General features: G+C 44.0%; 1 protein-coding gene across 2 annotated transcripts in view; it reads right to left on the bottom strand.

The window, feature by feature from the left end:
* The window catches only part of raraa (retinoic acid receptor, alpha a), a gene marked incomplete at its 5' end in the record, with an annotated part of 99,544 nt that overhangs the window by 5,413 nt on the left and 71,655 nt on the right, over window positions 1-22,476 (bottom strand). For both annotated transcript variants that reach the window (XM_083903401.1, XM_083903400.1), the window contains 2 exons: window positions 5,752-5,893; window positions 13,039-13,187. In XM_083903401.1, coding sequence (XP_083759527.1) covers window positions 5,752-5,893; window positions 13,039-13,187 — 291 coding nt within the window. The remainder of the gene's footprint in view (window positions 1-5,751; window positions 5,894-13,038; window positions 13,188-22,476) is intronic.

Genomic DNA, 22,476 nt, shown 5'->3' with positions numbered 1-22,476 from the left:
GACAAAGAAATCATTAAAACCGGATCATTTTTGGTTAATTTTGGACATTTTATGGACCAAATAATTACTCGATTAAGCGTGAAAATAATCGACGGATCAATCGATGATAAAAAAAATGATCGCGAGTTAATGTGAACTACATTTATTTGAACAGCGCCACCACGAGGAGTCATCAAGTAGTGACGCCCAGCAAGTGAAACTGGAAGGGACTGGTAGTTTACTTTAGAGCGCCTTAATCTATTTATTAAAATATCAACGTATCGATTATCACATTGCACAAGGAAAGATGACGACATATCACCAAATCAATTGGATGTAGGAAGATTCAACGCGGCGCTCAACACGCTATCAGCTAGCTTGGTTAACGCCTGATACTAACAAGCTAAAAGAAGGCGTGTCGCCATCTAGTGTAGCGGAGGTGCATCAGACCAAATCTTTCCACTCCTCTTTCCACTATTACGACCTAATTATGACTTCAGTTAGTGCAGGAAACGCCTTCTCAGAGGCCGGTTGTATAAAAACACCAGTAAGTGGCCGCACACATGAGCGGCGGCCTGAATGGGAGCCTTGTGTCCCGTCCGCCCCGCGAGGGGGGCGGGGCTGCCAAAACAATCGATGTCCAATTAATTCACAAATAAAAGTGGGGCATCCCTTGCGCCCAGACATTACCCGCGCTGACAAATTGGCAGCACGATCATAAGCCGCACAACACAATTTAATGAAGTCATTAAAGAACTATTAGGCACGACTGGCGATCTGTCATGGCGAATTGCCACATGCAATAACTTGGGGGTGGGGAGTGTGTGTGTGTGTGCGTGTGTGTGTGTGCGTGTGTGTGTTAGCGAGCTGCCACAAATGAAAGAAATACAGCCTTTCTCTTTTATTGAGTGTGTGTGTGTGTGTGTGTACCTTTTCACTGACCTAGTGTGTGCGTGTTTTCTGATGTTTGTGTTAAACTTGAAGCAATGCATCGTTCAAAACGTGCGTGAATGCTAATGAGGGGGAGGGGTTTGCAGCCCGGACCGTTTGGCGGTTCGCGTTCGTTGCGTCAAAGATGATTTACAGGAGCCGCGTACAGAATACTGTAACACACACACACACACGCGCACGCACACGCGCACGCACACGCAGAGCCATCATTCAATTATTTATTTTCATAGCAGATTTCAGCTGCAACGTGCAGTTAATAGACAATTTCTGTTAGCGCCTCGGTGTGTGTGGAAGACAGAGAGGTGGGCAGAGAGGGATAATTCGTGCGGGGAAAATTAAAGCACTGGCAGCTCATCCATCACACAGATTAAATTCAATGGAAAGATAAAAATGTCAATGTTCTCTCCCCCCCTCCCTCCCTCTCCTCCCTCCCTCTCCTCCCTGCTCCTGCTGCTCACAGCGCAGAGCCACCGTCAACAATGATGAAACTTTCTCCCTCCCTCCTTCCCTCCTGTCTTCCAGCCTCTCTCATCCCTCCTTCCTTCCTTCCTTCCTCCCTCCCTGAGCTTCATTCTCCCCCTCACACCAGGTCCAATAGTCGTCCCTCACACACACACACACACACACACACACACACACACACACACAGCTTTCATCTCGCTCTGCTCCCCCCACATCTTCGTCTTTCCCTGGGCTTGATGTTATCCTCCCCCTCGTGCTGTTCTCCATCACTCTTCGCTTCATCTTATTTTACTTTTATTACTTTCTCCGTCGCCGGATAACGGCGTCCTCGAGGACGGTGTGGGTGACAGTTCTGGGAACTTGGCGAGAAAATAAATAAATACATTTAAAAAAAAAAAAAAAAAAGGGGGGGGGGGGGTGAGATGATGATAAAGACAGGAATAAATGATGATAGCATGAATGTGCTTTTTAAATGTGGCTTCACCGAATATAAACAAGGTCAGTGTTCCTAGTGTTATCAGTTGCAGCCCTATACTAATCAATACAGAACGTCAACATTGGATTAGACGCTCATCTGCAATGACGTCAACTGACATCAACGGTGCAGTGTTTTCTGACCGCGTTTGATTTGACAGGATGACGCAGTTTTGTGTACAAAAGCGTGTGTTTTTGTTCCTCTTATAATCTGCACAAAACTGAAGCCGAGCGAAAACGATCATTGAGCAGCAATTAAAATATGGTGCCGGGTTACCAGAGGCACGGGGAAATAAACAGTTACGGTTAGTAAAGTAGGTCAGGCGGCTTAAAAATGGTGTTGTAACTGATGCTATTGTTTATTTTAGGAGAATGAAATGGGTCTATTTATGTAGCACTGTGCTATTGACGAATACTCAACGCTGCCATTCATACAGCGTACAGTACGTGGGGTTAAGGGCTAACCCTAACCCTAACACTTACCCTATTGGTATGTAGACTAGCAGAGCCTGGAATGGATGACTCACCCTACCACTGAGCCACCACCATCACTAGCTACCCATCTAAGTAGGGATGGGAATCGGTATCGGTCAGTATCAGCATTGGTATCGGTCCGATATTGGTCAAAATCCCTGAAAAATCGGACATTGGACGGATAAAAATGTAAAATCCTATACAATCCAAAAAAATTCTATATTTGGCATGCTTCACTATGCACAGACTGTAAAAATGTTAATAAAAAAATTAGTAAAGTCATGTAATGGTCTAAAATGACTGTATTGGGATAGTATCAGAGTGTGTGATATCGGTATTGGACACAACAAAGGTGTTGTCGTAACATCCCTACCCCTAAGTATTCTAGAATCGTGACGAACTTATTCCATCTTTATACTTCTCTGACAAATCACAAATCAGACAAGAGACCGATCACCAAACGCAGCTCAAACGAGCCGCTGCTTCCTATATTTCAAAACATGATTCCAACTTGGGCAAACTAAACTCTAACCGTCAGCCGTTTTAAGATAAAAGTCTGCTGTCGCGTGAACTACAACAGACACTTCCTTGTCAGTCTCCACTTGCTCCCGATACCACCCGACTCCTCTCCTTTTGCCATCTTACTTGGCATCGCCACCTGGCAGCAGGCCGGCCACTGTTGTCTGGAGCTGTCTGCAGGCAGACGCAAGGTCACCCAGACGCCCCACACCACCCCCCCACACACCAGTGCAGACAAGGCAGCGTGGGGGGGGGGGGGGGGATGTCCACCTTCTGTGAGTGTGTGTGCCAAAGACTGTATGGCGTATAAGTGGAGCTGTCTAAGCGAATTTACGTTTAAGCTTCTTTTTTTTTTTTTGTGTGTCAGTCACCTTGTGTGTGCATGATATTATGCACAAGCATGCATATTCTGAGTGTGTGTGAGTGTCCATGTGTGTGTGTGTGTGTGTGTAGCACAGAGAGACTCCCTGCTGGCCCCAGATGGTCCGGCCTCACCCTCCTCCCTCACCAGCCCAGACCAGATCCACTGGTCAAAGTCACACAACTGAAGACACACAAGGTGAACAATCCGCAACAACGGGACGACCGCAACAAAAGAACGAGACTCAAAAACCAGCTGAGCGAATGTGAATGTGATCCGATATCGATTGCATAAAAAACAAACCACTTCCACTGGTTTCCTAACCCTTGCAGTACTCACTCTTAACCACAAGATGGCCCTCCGACTCCAGTCATTCCGTCACTTGTGTGTGTGTGTGTGTGTGTGTGTGTGTGTGTGTATATAAGAGGTGGCTGCTGTGATCCTTCTAACCATGATTAATGGCCCCATTCAAAGGTAAGGAGCTTGGAGGATAACTTCTTTTACTGTAAACCACAGCGCTGTGGCACGGGGAGCGCTCGCTCTCGCTGCAGCAGGAAGACGAGAGGTAAACAGCGCTGGGAAGACGGGAGGAGGGCAGAGTGTGTGTGTGTGTGTGTGTTTTAACAGGTGTGGAGTGGGAAAAAAGGAGTTGATACACCCTCTCTGCACACATATGCAGGATTACTATTATTAATATGCTGTATGTTTATCAGAGACGGCTCCGTACCACTTTTCCACGTCTGATACCAGTTCCGCAGCCTTTTATATTTTTTCCCCTCACAGCTCACAAACACAAGGCAAACGTGTGTATCCCTGACTCACATTCTGGTCCCACGAGTAAAAAAATGTATGTGATATCTTATCAGGCTTTTTTTTTTTTGCTGTGATTTTGACTTTCACTATCAGCTCGTTTCTCATGTGAAGGATCAGTATTTACAGGTTTATAAAGCTTCCCTATACACATAAGAGTGTGCACGTGATCACGCTGACCTAAAAACCCCTGCTAGCCTCTCTGGGTCCTCTGTGGTCACACCTCCACCAATTACTTTATCAAGTCTGACTGCTTGCACGGATGCGTGTGTGTGTGTGTGTGTGTGTATGTGTGTGTATGTTCACACAGCCCCCGGGGTGCAATGATGGAAGCAGACGCCTGCTCTTTCACTCTCTGCAGGTGAGAACATATTCATCAGAGGGCTGCCAAGCCTGGCGACACCCTGACTGTTACTGACAGTCTGCATCACAGCCGCCCCTTTGTCTGGCTCTTTACGCCAGATAAGTTCTCCTCAAAGTCGACTTCAAGCTGAAAAATATCCACGAAAAAAAGGGGCACTTTGTTGTAATGTAACAAAGAACAAATACTTTGTTATTGTACTTATGCAGAAATTTCACATACCTATACTTCACTTTGTTATTTATATTTCTTTTTATAGTTCATGACCATGTACAATATTTAATTTTTTTGTATTTCAATTTCAATGTTTATTATGTTCACTATCATGTGCAATTAATAAAGTTCTATCTTATCTTTCTGACAACTTTCATTTTTACTCCGATACGTTACTCGTTACTACAAAATAAAAGTTGGTTTGTTGTCACAAATTGTTGTCGCTAGATATTGTCCCTAGTCGTCGCTATTTGTTGTCGTCGCTAGATATTGTCCCTAGTCGTCGCTATTTGTTGTCGCTAGTTGTTGTCGCTAGTTGTTGTCCCGAGTTGTTGTCGCTAGTTGTTATCGCTAGTTGTTGCTGCTAGTTGTTGTCGCTAGATGTTGTCCCTAATAGTTGTCGCTAGTTGTTGTCCCTAGTTGTCGCTAGTTGTTGTCCCTAGTTGTCGCTAGTTTTTGTCCCTAGTTGTTGTCGTTAGTTGTTGTCCCTAGATGTTGTCGCTAGTTGCTATCACTAGTTGTTGTCGCTAGTCGTTGCTAGTTACTGTCCCTAGTTGTTGTTGCTAGTTGCAGCTGTTAGCCGCTCAGATGTTAGCCGCAGAATTAGGCTCCAAGTGGACTTAAAACACACCAGCGGCTCGTTGTGTACCGTGTCCGACACCGAGGCTCTGGTCTCCGGGTTTCTGTTGCACACTCCAGCTGAGCGGCCAATCAATACTTTTACTTCTAATACTTAAGTACATTTGATATCAGAAAATTATTTTTGATACTCAAGTACAGTAAATGTCAGGTACTTTAAGACTTTGACTCAAGCAATATTCTAAAAAGGTGACTTTAACTTCTAACAAATAAATTTTCTGGGAAGATACTTGCACTTTTTGCGGTAAGTAATGCTTTAAAGTACTTTATAGAAGACTGTAAAGATGTGACGGGGACATGGAAATGAGGAAAGCAGTGGAATGTGACACGTGGAATCCGACTGGAACACTTGATCAGTCATGAACACTTATGCAACGATAATAGTGAAAGAAATGTCAACATATACGGCAGATTAAGACTTCCTACAACAGTAACAATCCTGCTTAATGGGATTAAACCAAAATATGATGAAATAAGCGGAAGGAAAACTCGCCGTTTGTCTACTTACACTCTTTCGACATCCCCACGTCCAGGCACTTCTGCAGCCGACAGTACTGGCAGCGGTTGCGTGTGACTTTGTTGATGATGCAGTTCTTTTCCCGGTGACACGTGTACACCATGTTCTTCTGGATGCTTCGCCGGAAGAAGCCCTGTGTGACGGGAGAGAAACGTGGCCGTGAGGAAGGGGAAATTGGAGCGTCTTTGCAAACAGAGCGGCCGCAGATAAATAAACGTCTTGGCAAACATAACGGCGCTGCGTGCCCTTGTGAAGCCGCCTGTCGCGTGGTTATATATCAACATTACTGCTTTTATTATCTTCCTCAGTTGCCTGTTTGCAGATATATTGTCTCGCGTTTTGCGCGGTCGCTCCGCGATGAGTCTCAAGGTTAAAAATAATTAAATTACGCCAGGGCCGTGTGATGTGGACGGGAGATATTTAACCACCGCGCGAGTAATCCCTCTGCTCTCTCATTTCCCCCTTTCGCCGTCCGATCCAGATCGAGACCGACGAGAGAATGCGTTTAATAACTTAGTCGAAAGCAAATTACAGCGAGCTCATGTTTGGTCACTTGGCTGGAATGAAAAAATGTGACGAGTTATGTTTTGATTGCAAAAAGTGAGGCATAGAAACGGAGCAAAATAAGCCTCCCACATAAAGAAAGAAACACATCCCCCTCAGTAATCATTTAAATTATCGGCCTATAAACTTTAAGACTAGCTCTAACTGCCAAAAATAAGCTCAAGGCATTGGGTCATAAACCAAGTGACAAGAAAAGTCCAAAGTCTAAAAAGCAACAGCTGGGATGTCAGATAGGTAGGGGGGGGGGGGGGGGGGGAGCCTGTCATATCTTCTTTATCCCGCTATCTTGTACCTTTGCCAGTTATGAAATCTGTTTTCATAACACGAGATTCCAAGTGTGGAGATTGGAAAACAGAAACGATGTCGGAGCCGCAAACTGACAGAGAGGCCCGTGCATCACGAGACGAGCGGTTAATTCCCATGATGATCCATACACCACATCACACCACTCATCCCCAATTAAATCAATGTTAACCTTTCGGGCACTTATCGCTTTCGACATTCCTCGTCAAGGAGTCAAACGGATAAAAAAAAAGCAGAGGTTAATGCAAATCGGCCTCCATCGAGCGAGCGAGCGTGACGCGGCGATACAAGTCAAAGTGGGTATTGACGCGACACATGGGGTTATGTTTTCGGCGGGTGTGGGAGGTGTGGGGGTGGTGGTGGTTTGGTTTGGTAGCTGCCACTGAGCTCCCCCGTCCCATGCCGAGGGATTAGGTCAGCTCGCCGACAGATGGCCAGAGGGCCTAAGCTCGCAATTTGTCCTTCCCTGATCAGCAGCTTCTTCTCTATCTAGTGGAAGTGACTCCGATAGTGAACTGAATCTGTTTCAGCGTGTGTGTGTATGTGTGTGTGTTTTTTCCCACCCGGAAGAGGAAGCGTTTCAAACATCACAGAGGTTAATCTAATCTAACCTTTGTCCTGACTTACATTACGGGAAACAGCACTTGTCTGCTTCCAAGACCTCTTATTTCCAGGAGAAAACTTGACGTCGGCTGATGTGAAGGTCGCTGTGTGTGTGTGTGTGTGTGTGTGTGTGTGTGTGTATCATGTCGTCTTTGATCCGACCGTGCCCCGACCCTGACCTCTATGTCACCCAGGGATTAACCTACTCCCTCCTGACACCATGAGGCTAAGGTGAACCACTCACGGCACCTCCCGATTGGTCGTTTGCCGTCGGCTCGTGGGCCAGTTGATCGTTCCCCTCCGCCCCCTCCTCCTTTTAAGAGTCATTGCTTCCTGCGGCCCTTAAGCCTCTTTTTGTATCGCCGCTTAATCCACCCAGCGACAAGAGCCCCTCAGCGGGCCTGTCAGCCACCCTGCAGCGCTCGGAGATGAGAGTCCACAACAAGAGGGAGTGGGAGGGAGGATAGGGCGGGCGGGATGAAAGAGGAGAGCGACAGCGACAACGACGACGGCACATATGCAGCTGCGGCTGTAGCGCGGTGTGGCGCTCCTCCATTCACAGCCGCTCCAACCTGGTGCATTTATGTGGTGTGTGAGAGCCTTGTAGTCGCTTCATTAATGGAGGAGCAGGGGAATTGAAGGGGTTGGGGGCGTCTGGAGTTCACAGAGAAGCACAGGAATCCTTCTCTTAACATGACTTTCACACTAAACCCCAGATTAGATGCATTCCCAGCCTCCTTCTGCAATTTGTGCATGTGCATGACTGTGTGACGACACAGCGACTGCTACAGCTGACACTGGTTTTTCCCCTCCATTCTGAAACCTGAAAGTTGCTATTTTTACTGGTGCCATGATGAGGTTTTTGCAAGTGGAGGTTCAGAGGAGCCACCTGCCACTAGACCCCTATTGGTCCACGATTAAGTCCTGTCTATTTCCCTCAAAATTGACAAAATTTGCTCTTTTGTAAAGTAGTTATTGAGACCTGAAACTTATCGTGGAAATGTTTACTGATTAAAATCAAGTAGGATTTGTTGTTTTCCCATAGACTTCCATTCAAACTGACTCAGACAGACTATGCAATTACAAATTCAGTTGGCCCGCATTTTCAAACCAAGACATTTTCTGCAGCCAGTATGTAAGGTGATGACAAATTTAAAACATAGTACATTCAAAAAAGTAAAAATAATTAACATATTTCGGTCATTTCTGTCCTTCGCACACCTCCAGGTGCGTAAAAAAAAGCACACATTAGTAGCTGTAACTATTTTATATTTAAAAATAAACGTGTCTGTCATCTCAAAATGCGTAAAATCAAAAAGGTGCACGATATTAGCATCCGTTTCTCTTTGAAATAAGACAAACATTGTGTCATATATGACCCACAAACATCTCAGAGTGCATAAAATCAAAAAGGTGCACAATATAAGCATCCGTTTCTCTTTGAAATAAGATTAAAAAAAGACGTCATATACGACCCACAAACATCTCAAAGTGCCTTTAGCAGAACGCAAAAGAACTAGCGCTGCTATCAAAGCTCATCAGACGACCTCTGAGGGACAGTGAAAAGTGTTTCTTTCGTTTATTTCTTCAGTTATTTCTGGGGGGAAACAGAACCACAGGCCGAGCCACTGAGACGTTGGTTAGCAAACAGCAGGGTCTACGGTGAAGACGGATGCTATGCTAGCTTGAAAACGCGCCGCGCCTGCTGCGTGCTACCACTATCTCCAAGACAAAAACCATTAACGTGACAGGGGTGGTCATGCAAATTTAATGTCTAAGTGTTAATATCTGCAAACTGAAACGCTGTGCCAGCAAGTGCCGCGCAACTTCAACAAACAAACGACCGAGTTGTCTTTCGCGTAAAACAAAGCCCAAACGTCCCCCCACCCCCGCGCTTTCTTGTTTCCTGTGTCCCTGTGCAGCCCCCGGGAAACGTCTTTGTAGTTTGGCGCGCTGCAGCAAAACTGCTAACTGCTAACCCTCCGCTTACCCCACTCTCATATACATCCACGCGCCTGTAGTGCTGAATTATTGAGCACGCTCTGGGCCCAGTAATCTCCTCTGAAGTTGAGAGATATGGAGAGGACATGCTGAATTTCTTTTTTTTTAAAATTAGCTAGCATGACTGTGGAGTGGGCATGTCGACAAGCTAATAAACCCTGAGTGTTAGCGATTGAATTTCTAACAGGGGGGGGGCGTTTTTTTCAAATGACTGGTCCTGTTGAAGTATAAACAAACAAGTCAAGTCGTGTGGTCATGACACGTATTAAAAACAACAACCATTACAACCACTTAGTGGGAAACTATTAAGCTAATTACGTCGAGCTCGGGCACCGCGCGGAGGGTTAGCTGGTGAGTTTTTTACGGAGACACGTTTTTTTCCCCAAAATCACCTGAGAAGGAGCGGAGATTTCGCTTATTATTAAACTATTGTTTGTCGTTGTTCGGAAATAATCTGGCAGATTGAAACATCAGCGATATATCCCGAATGAACAATAGCGTGGAGAAAAAAAAGAAGCTAATTACACTGTCAAGTCTGTGTACTCGTTTGTGTGCCGTCAGGGGGCAACAACGCTGTGATTACCAAGAAGAAACAACCAATTACTCAAATTTACGGCTCATCTATTGTCTAAGTTCCCTTCTTTGTTTATCACAGTGTTACAGAGTTTTAATGTCTGAATACTGTGTTGATGATACTTCAAATGGAAAAAGTATTATATTTTATAGATCCATGGGGTGTAAGCAAACAAAAAAATCACTAAATAATCCCCATCTTTCAACATGAACAGACTGATATCATGCTATTTATTTGTTTTTATTTCAACTGCCACCAACCACTATATCGGTTATACGAGTGCGACACAAGCACACGCCCACGCTAACGCTCGTCAGAAGCTGTAATGAGTCCAATAATTTCACTAATTACACTATTTAATTAGAGTTTAAACAAAAAGGAGAGACACGTTCAAAGAGCACAACAAAGGGAATGAGGGATTAGATCTTGAGCGGCTGCTGTTAAATCAAAGCTCACGTACATTAAAGACGACAAGATAATGATCATATTCGTCTGTAGTGACTTCCGTTTCAGATTAAGTGCAGATGAAACTGTAAGAACATCCCGTGGGAAGCTTCAAGACGCACAATCAAACAAACTAAACCGAACTCTGACCTGCGTCTCAACTCTTTATTAAAGGCGCCATATGTAAGAATGTGGCCAAAAACGGTTACTACATTCAAAATTCAAAATACCGAGGTCTTTTAGGGTTTCGTTTTCTGACGTAACTGGCAACCCGTGGTTGCTCGGCAGCTGAGACTCTGCTGACTGCAATGATTGGTAGACGGCGGTAGGTGGCGCCACATGACAAAACATGATTTCAAAACATAAACATGATTTGCAGTCTGCAAAACATGTTTTTTAATGCAAGTATTTTGGCTGCACTGAGTTCAGTATGTTATATGAACATTATTTCTGAGTCTCTGTGACATATTAGGAGGATTTTATTACCAGTTGCTTTAGATTTATTACATAATGCACCTTTAAATTTTTTATAGGTAACATTCGGTTCGACAGAGCGAACGTCTTTTCCATGTACGCGAGGAAGTATGTTTGTATGCCACACTCCTCCCTTTGTGCATTCTTCTCCGGAACACCACCACCTCCTCCTCCTCCTCCTCCACGCTCTGGTTCACTGATCGTCTTTTCTTCTGGTGTCAATGAGTTCAGCTGTAACTCCTTCCACCTAATCTGCAACATATTTCTTGTTTTTCCTTTTGTCTCCATGCCTCCTGGAGCAGAGGCTGCGCTCTCTCTCTCTGTGCACTCTTGTATCTGCATTTCTAACATCCCTTCCGGGCTTCCTTACTCTGTTCTTATTGTTTATTACTCCCTCCCTCCCTCCCTCCCTCCCTCCCTCCGTCCTGCACAGACCACAGTATCGGCTCGTCAGTCTAACAGTCAACACCGACAACACTTTGCCTGTATTCGTCCAACCATTCCGCTGCCTTCCTCTTGACCTCCTCTCTTGCCGTACACAGCGCCGTGTGATGAACACACACTCTTCAACTCCTGGTATTTGGGATATTCAAGGATGCATCAATGCCAAGCCAAGCCAAGCCAAGCCAAAAAAAAAAAGGTGGTGTCTGAAAATTTTGACAGAGCGGAGATATAAGGTTTGCACCTGGAGGCAATATCACATTTGATTCCACCAAGCTCATTCCCCCCCCGTACCTCTACTGCGCTTACACAACTCTGCGATATGATAAAAGAGGCCCGTGTGCTAACGCTAACACAGGATAGCGTGTATGTGTGTGTGTGTGCGCTAACCGTCAGCTGATAAGAGAGCAGACTGAGGCGCGGGGGGTTACGAGGTCTCCTCCAGCACCTGTGATACACACTTGTATTGATAACAGACACAGTCATTGTGGACACGTCAGCAGAGATATGTGCAGCGGCAACAACAGCACAGAAGACGGGGAACGGAGGGGAAAAAAAGATGTTTGGACGACCAAGTTTCACAAGCTACAGAAGATTATACACGTTATCTGCATGGGTGTAAATGTTGAAAGACGTGGATGATTAAGCTGCTCAAGAAAAGAAACCGACGTTGGTGAATGTTTGTATTTCCGTCGTCGTTGATGTTATTATCCTGCGTCGGTTTGGTCGTTGTGAACCAAGGTTATGACCAAATAACGGAAACTAAAATTGAAAAAAAAAGAAATTTTGTTAACTGAAATAAATTAAAGATTCGCGAAAATGTGCTCAGTTTTCATCTTTGTGAATGAATGTCACACATGATCCTTTTGGGTTCATAGGAAGTGTGTTTATTTTGAAAGGTTGTACGCATTTTAAACAACCTTTACATTCATAATAAAAGGTTTTCAATTTGATTTTCTCCACTTGGGTCATTTTGCTCATGTTTTTCCTCAGATTGAGTTCCCTGAGACTCATGAGGGTTATTTTTTGTTGTTATGTTCATGTGTCTTTAATCTGTTATATTTGATTCAAAGATGGTTGTTCATTTTTTCCAAATACATTTTAATAATGGCAACTTTTGTTGAGTTTTTTACAACACACAATACTAACTAGAAAAGCACTCGGAGAGCGCAGACCTCCGCCAAGGCAGCTCAGCCCCCCCCCCCTCAAAATAGCAATAATAATAGTGATAGTGTCTTCGGATCACACCCCAAAATTCAAAAATAATCACTTGTTTCTGACCCCATTGAGGACATTTCCTGAAAATTTCATCCAAATCCGCCTGCGACTATTCGAGTTGTTTTGCTAACCAACAGAATTATGTCAATTATGACCTTTTTGCACTTGCACCTGGCAAATACTCCATATTATAAAAAACAAACAAACACTTAAACTAAGCATTTACAAAAACAAAAACTAGCAAACCCAACGCGTAAAACTGATTTTAAAAACAAAAAGTTGTGAACTAATGAAACATTCCAAAACCTAGCCTAATTGGAACAATGTCACAGTGGTTGCATGTCGTGTCCTCTATGTAAAAACAGGCTCTGTCGAATCAATACTATCAGACCCGACCGAGGGAGCGTCTGTACACGTTTACACGATCAAACACCATCCTAACGCTATCGTCTCTAAATCCCGACAATGATTTGAATGTAACGTTTGTTAATAGTCACATCACACGCTTCTTTGGTAACATATCAAACATCAAACTCCCCCCCCCCCCCCCACAAGCTTTTTTTTCCCCCCTTTCTCCTGCAAAAACACATGAAAAACTCAATGATTGAAGAGCATTTTTTCGCTTGATCGGCAGATTGAAAATAAGGTTTTTTCACCTTGCAGCCCTCGCAGGCGCTGACACCATAGTGGTACCCCGAGGACTTGTCCTGGCACACGAAGCAGGGTTTGTAGACGCGGGGCGGAGGGGGAGGCGAGGGTGGACTTGGCACTATCTCCTCTGAGCTGGTACTCTGGGTCTCTATCGCTGTGGAGAGGAGAGAGAGAGAGAGAGTTAGTGAACACTATCAGGTGGAGCACTGACAGATGTGCAGCGGTAATCGATGTCGCTGTGGAGAAACACAACCACACAAACACTGATTTTTTTTTTTTTTTCTCAAAACAGTCCACTGCTGACAAGGGAACTTACTCACACACACACACACACACGTGCGTTCAAAGACCGATCCTTTAATTTGAGCTCGGTGTTAACCTCCGATACATCATCGTGTGCTTTTATCCGTTTATTTCGCAACTGAGCAGCGTACGTAAGTGCTCGAAAATGGCCACGAGGACGATTAGCCCCTTAGCCAAGTGAGAACATCAAATACATTAGTCAAGGGCAGGGAATTCATCCATGTTCACTCCAATAAGTGACAACGGAACGACGTGAGCACTTTGCAGGCTTCTATATTCAGTGTTCGTGATAGAACACGGTGAGCTGGGATTGTGTTGAGGGGGAAAGTGAACTGCTGCTGCTGCGGCTGCTGCTGCTGTTCATGTAATATGTATTGGACTTTGACCTCAATATCCTACGCGTTACAAAATAAGGCTCTTTAATCATGTAAACAACACACTTGTTTCACTGTTTTGATATCAGAAGAACATTAGGGATAAATCAAATCACATAAAAACATGCGTTATATGACCAAATAAACCAACGTTCATGACTCAACCTGACATTTCGTACCACTATACAGACTTGGGAACGGCTCCACTAACACTGATTTCACAAACGTGAGTGTTTACCAGTACAAATATCCGACCCATATACATTATTTACACCACACAGCTGTAAACAACACATATGTACTTGTACATTTACCTAAGTAACACATATTCTGCCTAAACAGCCTATGATACAACATGATTTTCTTTACCAGCTTTAATATTGTCAATATATTATTTAATATTGTCAACTCTTTCGATGATCAATGATTCAGTTTGAGTGTTTTCCAAAGAATTAAAAGCAGTTTCTGTGATTGTTTCAGCTTCTTAAATGTGAATATTCTCTGGTTTCTTTGCCCCACATAACAAAGAAATCATTAAAGCTGAATCATTTTGTTTTGTTGATAAAAAAAAAAACCAAGACATTTGAGTGCATTGTCATCATATTTTTCAGCATTTTCGCACATTTTGTGGACCAAATGATAACCCGATTAATAGATTTTTAAAATAATTGTTCGTTTCAGCTATATACTGGTTCTAAATATAGTACCAGCCCATGCCTGTATACAATTCTAGAGTTTACAATTCTTCAACTTTCACTCATAAACAAAAATGATCTAGCATCTATCCTTGTAACCATGAAGAGACAGACTTAACATGTTTTATTGCGATAATGTGTGCATCTCTGGCCCCAAAGCATCATCAGCTCGACAGAACAGGGTCTAAGGAGAAGGTTTTGTCAATAATAAATTCAATTAAATTCAAATTTCATTTCATTTTATTATCTGGCATCCATCCTTATAACCATGACGAAACAGATTCAACATGTTTTATAGTGATAATATGTGCATCATCAGCTCGACAGAACAGGGTCTAAGGAGAAGGTTTTGTCAATAATAAATTAAATTCAAATTTAATTTAATTTCCTTATCTGGCATCCATCCTTATAACCGTGAATAGACAGACTTAACATGTTTTATTGCGATAATGTGTGCATCTCTGGCCCCAAAGCATCATCAGCTCGACAGAACAGGGTCTAAGGAGAAAGTTTTGTCAATAATAAATTAAATTAAATTCAAATTTAACTTAATATCATTATCTGGCATCTATCCTTGTAACCATGAATAGACAGATGTAACATGTTTCATAGTGATAATATGTGCATCATCAGCTCGACAGAACAGGGTCTAAGGAGAAAGTTTTGTCAATAATAAGACGTCTATATCTGACGTCTATATATTCAGCCTGGACTGTGATACAGATGAGAACCCACTCCACTTACAGCACCGCGGACAAACACTTCACTTGCATCATACTTAAGATGAGGTCTCTCTTTCTCTGTCACACACACACACACACACACACACACACAAACACACACACACACACACACACACACACACACACACACACGCTTTCCGCTCCAATTATAGCGTTGGTGTGCGGCTCTCGGCCAGCACTCATCTCAGCGCACACGTGCAGCAGATGGCGTAAAGGGACGACGACTGCATCGACTCAAATAAAACCTCCATGCTATAATCTGATGAGCGGAGATTTGGTCTAAGGAGATTGACCAATCACAAGCAAGCGTCCGCCCGAAAAACCCCAACTGCTGGTTATCTCCAGCATCATCAGGAATAAAGCGGCGTATCCAAGTGGGTTTCAGGTGACGGGGACAGTTAAGCCAAACAGCGATTAAAGCTCACATTGCAACACCTAGCGGTGACACCCAATCAGGCCCGAGGATATTAAGACATTTCATTTATGAGGCCCAGATGTCACATGTCACTTTCACACCAGGGCCAACAACCTTTAGAGTTCTGATACTAAGGTTAAGAGGTGAAAAAGACTATCTTATGACCGAGTGGACTTGGGCCTGGAGTGCACCAAATTCAAATATATTCTTTTTTTTAATAGAACAAATATGGATACAGAAACTTTGAAAGAAGGCAAAGATAAATGGAGGGAGAGACTGAAATATGATGTGTTTGAGCAATACACAGAAAAATACAAAACAGATGATGTGATAAAACTGGCGCACAGGGAGTAAAAGCTAGGCTGCATTATTATTATTTTTATTTTTATTTTTTTTAAGTTCCTCTCCTGGGTTTTTAATATTAATATCACACAGTCGTGTCTCTGTGATTTAATTTTTTATTAATTCGATTACTACATTAATCGTCAACTATTTTGATAACCGGAGAAGTTTTTTTTCATGATTTAAACAAGATTTCTGACTGTTTTAACTTCTTAAATGTGAATATTTTTTTTACGTTTCTTTGCTCCACATAACAAAGAAATCAGTAAAACTAGTGGTGGGCACGTTAATGCGCTAACTTCAACGTGACGCTGTTTCCATGACAACTGACCGGAAAAAGACGCGCGCGACGCCATGTTTATGTGACTGTTGCGGTCAGTAACGCTAAACTTTTAAAACAGAGGCACACATACGCTGGTTATTTGTAGCGCTGCTCTTTTCGTTTAATAAAACAAACCGCTCCAGTTCCACTGTAGACGCGCTAACGGCGCTAAACGAGCTAATGCAGCTAACGGAGCTAACTAGGTAAACGGTGCCTGGACTCCGGTGTCGCGGCACGCAAACATGGCGTCGCGCGCGTCGTTTCTGGTCAGTCGTCATTGTAAAAAAATGAGTCTCTAAAGTAACGCTAAACTTTAAAAACAGAGGCACACATACGCGGTACACAGGTACGTTTGGCTATTTGTAGCGCTGCGCTTTTCTAAACAGACCGCTCCAGTTTCGACTGAGGGCATGCTAACCAGCGTTAACATGACGCTGGTTAGCATGCGCGGCACGTAAACATGACGTCACGCGCCGGTCTTTTTCCGGTCAGTCGTCATGGAAACGTGTCGTGCGTTAACCTAGCGCCTAGTTTTCATGATTAAAACAAGATTACTAATTGTTTTTAGCTTCTTTAACGTGAATATTTTGTATAAAACTTTGTGGACAAAACAAGACCAGGTTTGACGAACGTCGATCGACGTTTTTTTTTTTTTTTAGCATTTTCTGACATTTTATGGACCAAACGATTCATCGAGGAATCACAGGAGAGGTGAGACCACTTTTTAAAGAGCCCAAATGCTGCTATAATTAGGACATTTTTGATTGAATCCCATAGTGACAGGAGGGTGAGTCAGGTGATAAGGACAGACTGAGGACAGTCACTGAGAGTCTTAGCTCAAGCCAAAAAAGCGCCTCGCCATCATCAAACTCATGCCAAACACAGAGCGGCTCTTATGTAACATGGCAAATTTTCTCATTAGGGTAAAAAAAAAACATTCACCATCTCCATCCAGCGCTGTTGTGTTGTGAACTGATTGCGTCCCCGCGTTATAACATCCACCGCAGAGGCGATTCATCCACATTAAAGCCGGCTTCATTAGAAGCCAAGCGGACGTGCCGCTCCACACACACACACACACTCACGTACGTATTAACTTTAAAAAAATCGCATCCACGCTGACATTTACACGGGGCTTCTCCTGCAGCCATTAGGACAACCTCATGAGTGAGACACATTCACGGTCTTAATGAGAGCACCCAGGAAAATCTGGGACACAAGGGCCAGAGTCTGTGAGGGGGGGGCTGGCGACTGTAATTAAATACAATGGCTGTTCTTCTGGAGCTCTCGTCAAGCCGGGGCATGGAGTTGAAAACAATGGCAGGCCTGTGGACGGGAGAGGCAGAGAGCACAGAGCTACTTAGCCCTTCAGCAGCCCTCCACCGGGCATTATTCAACACCAGCCCCGCATCCAAACTCCGATCATCACCAGGCATCGCACAAGCTCGCCTATTGTGCGGCGCAAACCAAAATCATAATGCACAAAAACACTGGAAGATGTGACTCACGCTCGCCTGGAGAGCTGCCCCCCCCTTGCAACACTGGAGATGTGTGTGTGTGTGTGTGTGTGTCGTGTGATGTTTCCAGGCCAGAGTCCACCAAGAATCACCACAGTAACTAACACATGAGCTACGGCTTGAATTTTACCCTTTAAGGCCAACAGACGGACAGTTCTTAGCCCAGGGATACAGGCAACGGGAACAAGCAGGACCCTGACACTTACTGTGGAAATGAAAAAACAAGAAGGCAACACAATAGGGAATCCACCGTACACCACTGCACCTGAGGTTTTGAGGTGAAACCCAAACCGGACGAAACCGTACGGTCACCGCAATTGTTGTTAACCAGACACGAGAGGCTGGGAAACAAAGCGCGTGCGGTCCTGGTATGCCGTCAGACCAGTCCTGGCCCCCGAGGCCGTCAGGTGGAAGCAGCCAAAACAAACCCCGACGCGGCTGCGACACAACAACACAAGTCCGTTTTTAAACCACCGAATGTGACAGAGAATCAGGCTTTCAGCTAACACGGCTAATGAAGCAGGAACACCATTCCGCGTCTCATATTCGTATTATTAATTGGTGTAAACAAAGTTGTCAGGGCGATTAAAAAAAAAAAAACAGATTGATCTGACTGATGGATGTCTAAGCCGCGAGATTTCATTTATTTTAATTTCTCCTTTGATATTAGAAACACACACACGCGCGGCGTTCTCGAAAAACTCAAAGGCAAAGCACCGGTGATTTAATTAAGCCCAAGTGTGAGTGGTCTGTAATGGCCGCTCTTCAGATTCACTTTACATACATCACGAGCCACAAGTGCACTTAGAGTGAGGCCACCGCCGTCGCAGCCACATCCTCCATAAGCAATTACCGCACACGGACTAAAGACTTAAACGGACAAATATGCTATATGAGGCTACAAATGGAATCTGCTCTGTGATGGAGTGGCCCGCGCTGCGATGCTGACACGAGCCTGGCTAACATCAGCGACTTCAAAGAGCATCACCACGACCCCCGAAAAAGAAAGACCACAGACCGACACATACACACACACACACACACACACACAAGCCCACCGGCTATTATCAAGACCTGCAGACCCTTCGGACGGTCTTGGCACGGCACTGCTGAGAAAGTTCTTGAGGTTCAGCTCTAGGTTAGTCCCATCGACAATGTGATTACCTTCATCCCCACTGGTTACTGTGGCCCAGCTGTGAAGCATATTAATGAGATTTCAACATCATTAGAGGGGAAGCTAACTACATTAGCAGGCAGCCTGGTTTGTGGTAAAGGGAGCGGCAGAAAATGAAGGCAGAGACGGGGGTAAGAAGAAGAAGAAGAAGAGGGGAGGGCCCGGCTTTGACAGTGCCCTTCACTTTGTTGAATCCTACTCAATCATGGGCCATTGTGATACCCCGGGCTTCTATTAGGTTATGCGGACACGGACAACATACATGGAGGAGCAGCATACAGACGTCCATTTGTCTTTTTCCGTGCAGTGAGAGTGCGAGAGCGGGGGGGGGGAGGGTGGGGGGGCGACGCCAGACAGACCACCATGCAACTGACTGGTGCAATAAGGTTTGTTTGAAGTAATGAAGTGGGGCTGGCCGAGTGATCGGAGTGACCTCAGGGACAGAGGCTGCCCTGCAAAAAGGGCTGGCAGTTGTAGGACGGCATATCACACGTGTTTGGATCAGACAGCGCCTGACCGCTTGTAACTATAAGGTATAAATACACGCAAGGACAGATTGAGGTGACCACTGTGACCAGATTAAATGATACGTCTCAGCTTCGCCTAAGAAGAGCTAAAGGCCCTGGCATACTTCCATGCATATGCCACGCGTTCAGCTATCGCATATTTTTGTAATCGAGTAGTCGATCAATTTATTTTTCGATTAATCGAGGCCGCAAAACGCAAAATTATTATTATTTTTTATCCGATTAATCGAGGAATAATCAGTAGAATACTCGAGTATAAAAAATATTCGATAGCTGCAGCCCTGGTAAGCTACATTAAACGAGCTAACGCCAATGTTTACGTTAGCATGTGCCGGCAGCGATAGTCAGATAGTTGGATATCGATTGGATCTTGATGTGGAGACCAGAGACGCATGTTAATAAACGCATGTGGTGAAGAGCTATTTGATTACGATCTATTTGATTACGAAATTTTAGCGAAATTGCAATACGTACGGTAGGGATGTGAACCTATGGGTGGCTCACAATTCGATTCAATTCCGATTCTTAGGGTCACGAGTTGATTCAAAATCGATCCTCGATTAAAAAGATTTTCGATTCAAAAATTGATACAATGCATAGTGTGTTTTATTTATTCATTCAAAACAAATAAAAACTTACTTACTGTACTAAAAAATAACTTGCATAAATAAAAGCTTATGCTTGCTGCCTTTTTCTCCCAGAAGTTATAAAAATAAACTGTACACAAATAACACAAACTGGTGGTTTTCAAAGTAAACTTACAAAAAACTTAAAAAAAAAAAATATATATATATATATTTCAAAAATCGATTTTTGAAGTTTATGAATCGATTCAGAATCGTGGATGATTAGAATCGCGATTCCTATGTGAATCGTTTTTTTCCTCCACCCCTAACGTATGATATTTACAAATATGAAATTTTTTTCAAATGAAAATGAGCATATTGATGTACAAAATGACCGTTCCCCGTCAAAATAATCCCAATTAGATATTTATTCAAGATGGTTCAGGCCAGGTTAATGAAAAACCAATAAACAGGTGTTTAAAAAAAAAAAAAAAAAAAAGAAGATGGTTCAGGCCGAATCTGATCAAAGAAAACACATTTTAATCCCAGGTGTAAAGGAGGCCAAAGACGAATGGCGGCAGGTGCTTTGACTTTTACTAAATATACGGGCATTCTATTTCCCCATGTCAGTGTTGGTAAGCAGCGACAACACAAAACACACACAGACACACACACACACACACACACACACAAACAAAGGAATGCTTTGTCAGCACTCTTTAATTACTGCGGGGGGAAACGGGACAGTTTCCTTGCTTACAGGGAAATCCTGCCATTCTCTCCCAGAGTGTCATAACAGCCGCTGTTAAAAAAAAAAAAAACTTTTTTAAATGGATGTGGCTCTGTTTCGCTGCCTCCGCGTTGATTACTGACAGCAACAAAAAAAAAAATCTAAATAGCCATGCACGCCATCATCAGAGTGTGAGCAGGAGCGGAGTCAGGGCACTCTCACACACACACACACACACACACACACACACACACACACACACACACACACACACACACACACACACACACACACAGACTGACAGCTGTAAGGAGTGCAACAGTGGGGTGTGTTTGTGTTCAAACACAGAGTGTGAACAGTTATTGGATGAGAGAGGGGGAGGAATCTGGCAGCAGGGGCAGGCAGGCATAAGTGAAAACACACACACACACACACACACACACATATACACACACACACACACAGAGAGGATGGAGAGCCAGTTGAGGTTAACATGAGGCACAGACAGTGAGCCTCGTGCCTCCTGTATTCACTGTAACCAAACCCAGACTCTCTCCCACCACTTTTCCAACCTTCATCTGCACGAATTCCTTCCTACCTGTCGACATCCCATAGTCTGACACTCTTCTTCTTCTTCTTCTTCTATTTCCTTCTGTTCTTTTGACCTAAATCCTACGCAAAGGTGGAAAACTCCCGTCGTCCGCTGCACTTTACTGCTGACTACGTTAGATTTCACAAACGAGTCGGGTCGCCATGATTAATTCATTCCCTCCATAAACTGCTACTAAATTAATTACTACTTATTCTAGTTTGACTGTTACTTAAAAGCTTAGCTCTGTGATTATTTTTCCCGGTTTTTTTTCGCTCCACATTTTGTTTTCGACAAAGGTTCAAGGTTCGGGGAAACTGAAATATGTGTTCGCTGCGACTATTAATCAATCCACGGTCTACAAAAGTACTATTTTCTTCTGTTTATACAAATGTTGCACTGATACAGAGCGATAAAACGACGCACGGCGTACGTCAGAGACGCAGAATGTCAGCGTGCACCTGGGAGAAATCGCAAAATAAATCACAAAACGGACCTCGGATCTGGATTCAGATTTCTGCGAGACGCACGCGCGTGTGTGTGTGTGTGTGTGTGCGTGTGTGTGTTTGTGTTTGCTTGAGTGTTGAGGATGAGTCAGGAGGATTAACTGAGGATTCTTCTGCCTGGTTGAGCTTCACCTAAGCTGCCCACATGTCGATGTAGCATTCTACCGTCTTAATGGGGAGGCTGGAGTGGAGGATGTGGGGGGGGGGTGAGGAGATAGAGTGCCGTCGCCAACGTTGCAAGATGCTTGCCACACAACACTCTCGTCGCATATTTTGTGTCCGTACCCAAAAATCTAACTCAGCATTTAATCTAATTTGTCACTACCACTCAAGAGAGAGAGAGAGAGAGAGAGAGTACATGCCATGGTGTGTTTCCCAACCGTTGCACAAACTCCCATTTTTACAAAGAGCTCCAGAAATGGATGTGACAGCGTGTGCGTTCTTTAATAAAAAAAAAAAAAAAAAAAAAAAGGGTTTGCAGCACAGCTAAGTTTGAAAGGCTACACATATTTTGAGTCCAACTTTGATGGATAGCGCAAATCGCGGGGCCAAATAAACTCCCCCGGGTAGAGAATTATGGCAAGAAAAACACACACACACACACACACACACACACACACACACACACACACACACACAC

Source organism: Microchirus variegatus (genome assembly GCF_963457635.1).
Source record: "Microchirus variegatus genome assembly, chromosome: 17".
NCBI lineage: Eukaryota > Metazoa > Chordata > Actinopteri > Pleuronectiformes > Soleidae > Microchirus > Microchirus variegatus.
Note: the sequence above shows the minus strand (reverse complement) of the source record. Positions and strands in the feature narration are given on the sequence as shown.